The following is an 8,472-nucleotide window of genomic DNA, read 5'->3' as shown; positions in this document are numbered from 1 at the left end:
AGGCCCCAGCTCCCAGTTGGAAACAAAGGAGGACGCTTCAATGATTTACATCCTCCCAGAAGAGCCGCTGGTGAGCATTAACATCACTGGTAAGTATGTTCATTTTCTCCTGGACACAAGAGCCTGTTATTTGGTCCTAAAAGCCTTCTGAGGTCCCAACTCTTCCCACTATTTCTTAGTTGTTGGAATTGATGGAAAACTTCATAAGCAGTTCCTTACTTCACCTCTGCCTTGCATGCGGACTTCTGAGCTGTAAAACAAGCCAGTAGTAGATGGAATTTGGTCCAGGACTTAAGAACAATAAATGGCATAGTTGAGCCTCTACATCTTGTGGTTCCTAACCTTTATACTACAATAGACAAAGTGCTAGTCAATAGACCTTTTATTTTAAGAACTACCTTCCCTCTGTAACTTGATTTGTGCCACTGTTAGAACCTCTATTTGGAATATTATTGCTTTTTAATTTTTGACTCATGTACTTTTAACTTTTTAGTTAAATTTGTGTCTTCTGGGCTGCAACAGTTCCATGATACACCTTCAAGGATATAAACATATATGGCTAAGCACAATTGATAACAGTGCATCTAAATTCCAAAATCAATGTGCACAATTGTCTACGCGTTTCCTATTGCCAAAGAGGCCCTTTAGAGTAGTGAGAGAAGATCTTCACCCTGAAACCTACAGTGTCCCTTTTCAGCAGGAAGTAGCTAAGAGAATATGCCGTCCACTTTTCCTTATGAATCAGTGTGAAATCTTTCTCAGGGAGAAGTGATAGAGAATGGCAAAGGACACAGTGATAAAGGAGATTAATCAGAACTGGTTTTGACAAGCACTGTGGCAATGGGACAATTAAAACAGACTTTCAAGGGGAGGAAAAAAGGAACAAACTGGGGGCGGGGTAGAGAAAATAGTGCAACAATGAATGAATGGAAATCCAAAATCTCTGTGAATGTTCATAAAAATTAATAAAATTTTTAAAAAAAAGAAGTGAAACATCTTCACCACTGGACGAATAAGCAATGTCATGACAGATGAAGAAAAGACTGGCATTGTCAACAATTTCATTTTGTGTGCATCCACGATCAATACTCACAGAGCAGCAGTTAATAATTCAAAAGATATGTTGGTTACATTGGGAAAATCTGCTGACAAGGAATTCTCCAAAGTGCCAAATAGCAAGGTATCAGTTTAAACATTTAGGTGTACCTGATCTAAGCTATGTTGTTGTTGATTTTCTTTGAGCTGATCATGAATCATAGTAACAATATGAACAAAAGGCCTGAAGCATTTCTATAACGATCAACATTTATCGAAGTTTATAGCATTTCCAGAGGCATGTTGTTCAGGAAGTGTGTGCCACTCCTCCCATAGTACTTTTAAAAAATTTTTATTTTATTAATTTTAATGTCCTCAGACAAAAAATAGTGTTCCTCCCACTCCTGGTAATCACCAATAATATTTCTTTTCTATATAATAACCTTTTTAAAAAATAATTTTTGTCCTCTCATGTATGACTTCTTTCACACAATATGATGTTTTTACTCAGCATGATGGTCATGCATGTTCTTACAAAGAGTAGGTTATCATTGTTCTTTATGGATGAGTAACATCCCACAGAATTTATAGACCACACTTAATTATGCTCTTTTATTATCAGTAATTTGATCAATGGTCGCTGTAAAGTATTTCAATGAATACAAACAGCATTTAGATAAAACTTAAAATGGAGTTTATGTGTTAAGTTATTGTTCAGAACTAAGTCCTTATTTTGCTTTGATGTCGGTGTTTTGATGTGCTGTTGTGTCAACTCCAACTCACAGCAACTCTATGAAGTTTGCCTATCCTGTATCATCCTCACCCAAAAAGTGGGCCACTACAAACTCTATGAGGCACTGATAAACTACTCTCACACTCATGAGGTTCTCCTTGAGTTAAAGTCTACACAATGGCATGGATTTGATTTGGAGTACAATAACTTTCACCACAGGAACTTATAAGTCTCAGAGAGAAGACAGTCTTTTTCATTACTAGGATGTTGTTGTTGTTGTTAGGTGTCGTTGAGTCATAGATGACTCATAGCGACCCTATGAATCAAAGACCTGAACTCTGTTCATAGAGTTTCCGGAGGCTAGCCATTTCGGAAGTGGGTGTCACTCCTGCTTCCATGCTTGTTTTAATTGGGGAGCTCCAGCAAACACTGTCCACCATGGGTAACAATTATCACATTTGGCACATCAGTGTCACAGTGTTTAACATCACAGCAACCACGAGTTACCTCTGCACAGCAATGCACAGACCAGTGCTATACCACCTAGAAGAATGTTTGACAGAAAAACAATTTGAATCAGGCCGGAGGGCCGCAGATTAAAATCACCCACCTTGGTAGCATAACTTTCTCTCCACTCCTCTAGGCCAACATAGCTTTCTCTATGTTGTCGTTGTTATTGTTGTTAGGTGCCGTTGAGTCGTAAACGACTCATAGTACCCTATCAATGAGAGGCCTGAGCACTGGTCATATTGTTTCCAGAGGCAAGCCATTTCAGAATTGGATGCCACTCCTGCTTCCAGGCTTGTTTTAATCGGGAAGCTCCAGCAAACACTGTCTGCCAAAATCTTAGCATAGGAAGTCCCATTTCACGTGTCTTTGTAAAATGCACTTCTCTGTATTAATGACTCTTTCTGTGTCTAGATATAAATGAATGCTTACTGACGCCCCCAATCTGTGGTTCCTACTCAATCTGCACCAACCTGAAGGGGAGATACAAGTGCAGCTGTTTACATGGGTTTTCTTCCCACAAGAGAGGGCACTTCATCTCTTCAAAGTCTAACAACTTCATCTGTGCAGGTAATACTCTCTGGCTTGGGGTCTTAGATGGACATTTTCCACCGGTTAGAAACGTGTTTCTGGTCTTGGACTCCTGGTCACCTGTCTGCTCCCTTTCCTCTGTTCCTCAGACATCGACGAATGCCTCAACAGCCACGTCTGCCCTGAGAATTCTCACTGTATCAATTCCATAGGGAGCTACAGCTGTCAGTGCAAGACTGGCTTCGTGTCTGGGGACTCTGGCTGTGAAGGTAGAGAGCATTTGTTCTTCATAAACTACCTACATAATTCATTAATTATTTTCTCACTGGCCAACTGTATGGATAAGAATTAGGATTCAATTGTAGGGATGAGAAAATTGAAGCTCAGAGAGATGAGTCTTAAGTGATGTCATTGATGGCTCAGTGGTAGGTAGAAGGCTCACCTTACATGCAGGAAACCCAGATTGTTTTCTGGCTAGTCTGTCTCCCACGAAGCCACCATTTTCCTTCTGTCCGTAGTGTCTTATGTGTTCTGTGATATTAAACAGTTTTCAGTGGCACTTCCAGACTAGTATGGGCCAGGAAAAGAAGTCTGGAGTTTGACAAGTACAAAACAGGCAGTGGAGACTTTGTGGACCTCAGAAGCTTGGATCCCCAAGCGATCATGGGGATGGTAGGGACTGGTTAGCATTTTGTTACTTTCTTCATGGGATCTCCATCATTTAGAAGTTGGTACCAAAGTAGACAACAACTAAATAAATAACAAGACTTTTGTCATTTCAACATTTTTTTTCACTCATGCAATTCAATGATCTTGACTATGTCCATCATACATCTTTATACAACCATCACCACTAACCAGATGTGTGTTTTATTGTGACAACTGGAGAAAGGATGCTATGGCATGGAGTGGGTGGAGACTGAGGTACTGTTCAATATCCTACAATACACATGGAAGCGCCCCCACGATCAACAGTGATTTGCCTCGTAATGTAAATAACGCTCCCAATGAGGATTCTTCCCCAGAGAGGGTGCAGATACAAACATCAGAACCTTATCCTTAAGTCATTTAAGTTAGGACCTAACACGTAAATGCCCCCCCTTCCTCTATACCTAATAAATCTTCAGGACAGCTCAACAACTCAACACATTGCTGTCAAGTCAGATTGCTTCTCTTTCTCCATTGCAGCAGCTAGTGAATTTTAACAGCCTGCTTTTGGGTTGGCAGCTTAACTCTTTACCTATCAGGCCCCTAGAGTTTCCAAAGTCAGCCCATGAAAAGCATACGACAAAACAGCTGGAGCCCCTTGTAGATGAAGTCACCATATATGAGAGGCTGCTTGATGACAGGTAACAGCAATAAAAAGGAGTCAGAGTGCAGGGGTTAAAGGATTCAGCAGCTAATCAAAAGATTTCTCCCTTTAAACCTGCCATCCTCTTCTTGGGGAAAAAAATTGAGGTAGTCTGCTTCCATAAAGATTTGCAATCTATAAAACCCTGTGGGTGATCCTATTCTGTCCTGTAGGGTTGCTGTAAGTCAAAACTGATTAAGTTACAGAGTGTTTTGACAGGAATGACAACATAGGAGAGGGATGTTGCAGCCAGGATGTTGTTTTTTTCCCCCAAAAGACAAAGGTTCTTTTTTTCCTAAGTTTGTGCAGCACAGTTGTTCTTCCCATAAACTTATAATGAAGGTGACGTTGTCAGACAAAGTGACAAAAGCCTGCATCACATCGGGCTTAATGTCAGAGACATTTTAACTTGTGTCTTGGTTTCTTAGTGGTTCTATGACAGAAGGACTACCAATAGGTGACTTAATAGTTGTTAAGTGCTCTTGAGTTTTACCTAATTCATGTTGTTGTTGTTGTTGTTTTCATTGTTGATTGCCTTCAAATGAACAAGAGGCCTGATGCCTTTCTATAACTATCGACATTTATCAACGTTCATGGAGTTTCCGGAGTCATGTTTTTAGGAAGTGGATGCCACTCCTGCTTTCAACTCATAGTGACCCTACATTCAACAGAATGAAAGCCTGTGGCTTCCTCCACCATTAGCACAGTCTCTGCTACTCTTTATCTCATTGTTGACATCCATCTGTCAGTCCATCTCCTTGAGGATTTCCTGTTTTTTTCACTTCACAGGAAATCAACCATTCTGATAATATCCCCACAATACGTGAGCTGATGTTTCACCATTCTAACTTCTAAGAATCATTTTATCTGCTCTTTTATTTTTTTAAATTTTTTAAAATTTTTATTATTTTGTGTGCGTGTACCGTCAAATCGGATCTGACTGGTACAGGAGGATATTGCTCCTCCTTCTCCAGCAGAGCATCTGGTGGATTTGAACTGTGTACCTATGGGATTGCAGTGCAGCTTCTTGCCACTAGGCCACCAGAGCTCCCCTTATCTGCTCATTTTTGACAACAGATTTATTTTTGGTTTTGGGGTAGCCCATGGCATATTCAATATCCTCCAACAGCACAATTCTTTAGTCTTTCTTAGTTGTCATCCCACATTGACACCTGTATGAAACAATAGTAAATATCATGGCTTGGGCCAAGTAGAACTTAAACTTACATTCTGCTCTTTACTATATAAATAAGTGCTTGTCCATATTTTCTCACAACCCAGGATGCTAGGGTCATACTAAGGACATTGAGTGTAAGAGAAGGCTTAGCAGTTAGAATCTGGGGAAAGTCCCTGTGTTTTCCAGCCCCTCTCTCTTAATTCCTTGGACAACTCTCTGGGGAGATCTAGGTCTTTTCACATCTGTGCCTCCTTGCTTCTGTGCCTAATCTGTTTATAGACATCACAGGGATGGATGTAAAACACACCCTACATTGATGTAGACTTACTACCATTGCAAAGAAAACCCACAGGCGTGAGGTTAGCATTTACACACAGCTGAGTGTGGGTTTTGTTGTTGCTGTGTGCTGTGTGCCATTGAGTTGGAACTGACTGCTAGCTGAGCCTCCAGCAAGTTTCAGAGGCAGTAAGTGCGTAAGAGACATTGTCCGTCCTTCTCCCAGGGAGCTCCTGGTCGATTCACACTGCGAGGATTGATAATGTAATCTATAGCATCATCTCTGCTTTTCTAATCAGCTGTTTCTGATTGCTGTTTCTGAGGAGCATATCACTCTAAAATGTTGATGCTGTAACAGCAAATAATTGTTTCACTTAGAGTTCAAGGGCTGACACTGCTTGGGCCTTAATGGGCAGTTCGGCCTCACCTGGGCTTACTGATGTGTGTGGTCAGTCAACTTCAGGTTGGCTTTGCTGATCTAGGTGGGGGTATCTACCCTTACCCAGGGCTCATCCAAGGTGATTAGTCTGTTCTACACGTCTTTAATTCTTCATCAGGCAACCATGGGGCTTGTTCATCCTGAAGCAATAAGAAATACATTTTGGATTGGATTATGCGGCCCTCCCTCCACCAAGTTTGTGTTAGAATCTGAAACCATCTATCAGTGGACAGACTCTTACCTGAGAGCAAGATAGTCTTCTTATGTTCATAAGGCCATCTCAGTATAGGATGTGGTATAGCAGTAAGCTTTGAGATGTGAAAGGAGTAGAATAGGAGGCAGGTTGGTGGTTCGAGACTGCCATTAGTATCTCAGAAGAAAGAGCCTTTGCTCTTGACTTCCAAAAAAACCCAGCCATTGAAAACTGTGTAGAGCACAGTTCTATTCTGACACACATGGGGTCACCATGAGTTTGGAGGCTACTTAGTGGCAATGGACTTGGTTTGTATAGTCTCGTTCCTACCACAGTCACATGTCAGGTTCAGTGGGAGCGAGGGCAGCCCCTTTCCTTGCTGGGAGAGATCCTGGAATGCTCGCATATGAAGGCCCATTGTACCCATCTTTGGAAAATGCACTTTGCTTCACCAATGACCTGATGCTTTCTCTGCCTAGATATTGATGAATGTTCTGTGACACCCACCGTCTGTGGTCCCAACTCAGTCTGTACAAACTTTCAAGGGAGATATGAGTGCAGCTGCCTGCCTGGGTTCTCTTCTCACAATGAAATTACCTCAATCTCAGACAAGTCTGACAACTTCACCTGTAGAGGTAACACTTACTTATCTGGGGTCTGGGGAGGGGGGGACATCTTCCACTGGTTGGATATATATGTTTGTGACCTTGGGCACCTCGTCACTGCTTCACAAATGACCTGATGCTTTCTCTGCTTAGATGTCGATGAATGTTCTGTGACACCCACCATCTGTGGTCCCAACTCAATCTGTACAAACTTTCAAGGGAGCTATGAGTGCAGCTGCTTGCCTGGGTTTTCTTCTCACAATGAAATTACCTCAATCTCAGACAAGTCTGACAACTTCACCTGTACAGGTAACACTTGCTGATTTGGGATCTTGGAGGGGGGACATCTTCCATCAGTTGGATATATATGTTTGTGACCTTGGGCACCTGGTCACCTGTCTGCCTCATCACCCCCCTCTGCTCCTGAGACATTGATGAGTGCCTCAACGGCAATGCCTGCCCAGTCAACTCTCACTGTGTCAACTCCGTACGGAGCTACAGCTGTCAGTGCAAGACTGGCTTCATGTCCCGGAACTCTACCTGTGAAGGTATAGCACACCTGTTCTTTATGGTTTACATACTTAAATCATTAACCTTTTCTCCACTGTACAATCATATAAGTAGGGACTGCTCTTTCTGAAGACCATGGAATCAGAACTGACTCATAACTGACCCTTCAATGGGTTTTCAGAAACAGTAAATCACAAGGGAGGAGATTGCCCATCTTTCTCCCATGGAGCAACTGGTGGGTTTGAACCATGTATCTTTCCATTGGAAGTGCAATTCCTTACCACTTACCCACCTGTATTAGGGAGGAGAAAATTGCAGCTAAGAGAAGTGACTCGCCCAAGGATACAAAGTGGTTGCATAGAAGAGTCAGAATTTGGACTCGCATTAAGCATGTACTATGAGTCAGGTAATGGTTCAAACTACACTTGTGCATAACAGGAAACATGTGTCCAGAACAGTGCCTTGTCCAGGAGGTGTTTACCGAAATGCCTTTATGTTGAACTCTGTAAAGAGATCCTTCTTGTAGATATGTCTGACGTAGTAAGTCATTGGATTTCTTGACTACCACCTCCTTGTATGTTGATTGTGGATCCAAGTAAAATGAAATTCTTGACACCCTCAGTCTTTTTTTTTTTTCTATTTACCAAGACACTGTTCTTTGCTCTAACTTTGTGGATTTTTTTCTTCAGTAAGTTCTCTGAGTCTTCACTTTTGGAATGCACAGTTGTGTTTTCTGCTTATCACAAGATGTTAACGCGCTGTCCTGCAATCTTAATGCCACATTCTCCTTTGTGTGCTCCAGCACCAGAGATTATTTCGCATACAAATGGAATAGACTTAGTGACAGGATATCGCCCTGACCACACCTTCCCTGATTCTGAACCATTCAATATGCTCTTGTTCTGTTGAAATGGCCCCTTCTTGGTCTGTGTGCAGGTTCAGCATTCACACAATTAGGGTTTACAGAATTTTTAATCTTCTAAATGTTAGGGACCTCTCTAAAGTAATCAAGAGCAACAGTGTCTCTTTGGAGACGAAGGTGCGCCTGATGGAGGCCATGGTCTTTGTAATCACTTGTTATGCATCAGAGAGCTGGACAATGACTAGGGAGGACA

The 8,472-nt window shown here is 41.8% G+C and overlaps 1 protein-coding gene across 1 annotated transcript in view; it reads left to right on the top strand.

Moving 5' to 3' along the window:
- LOC102876931 (EGF-like module-containing mucin-like hormone receptor-like 1-like) overlaps positions 1-8,472 on the top strand; it is a 145,344-nt gene that overhangs the window by 32,346 nt on the left and 104,526 nt on the right. Inside the window, exons 3-6 of the mRNA XM_006896411.1 lie at positions 2,956-3,075; positions 3,354-3,488; positions 6,722-6,877; positions 7,276-7,395. Of these exons, the coding sequence (XP_006896473.1) occupies positions 2,956-3,075; positions 3,354-3,488; positions 6,722-6,877; positions 7,276-7,395 (531 nt within the window). The remainder of the gene's footprint in view (positions 1-2,955; positions 3,076-3,353; positions 3,489-6,721; positions 6,878-7,275; positions 7,396-8,472) is intronic.

Source organism: Elephantulus edwardii, unplaced genomic scaffold (assembly GCF_000299155.1).
Source record: "Elephantulus edwardii isolate Elephantulus edwardi_28Jun2011 unplaced genomic scaffold, EleEdw1.0 scaffold00185, whole genome shotgun sequence".
NCBI classification, from domain to species: domain Eukaryota; kingdom Metazoa; phylum Chordata; class Mammalia; order Macroscelidea; family Macroscelididae; genus Elephantulus; species Elephantulus edwardii.
This window is presented reverse-complemented; position numbering and strand designations above follow the sequence as displayed.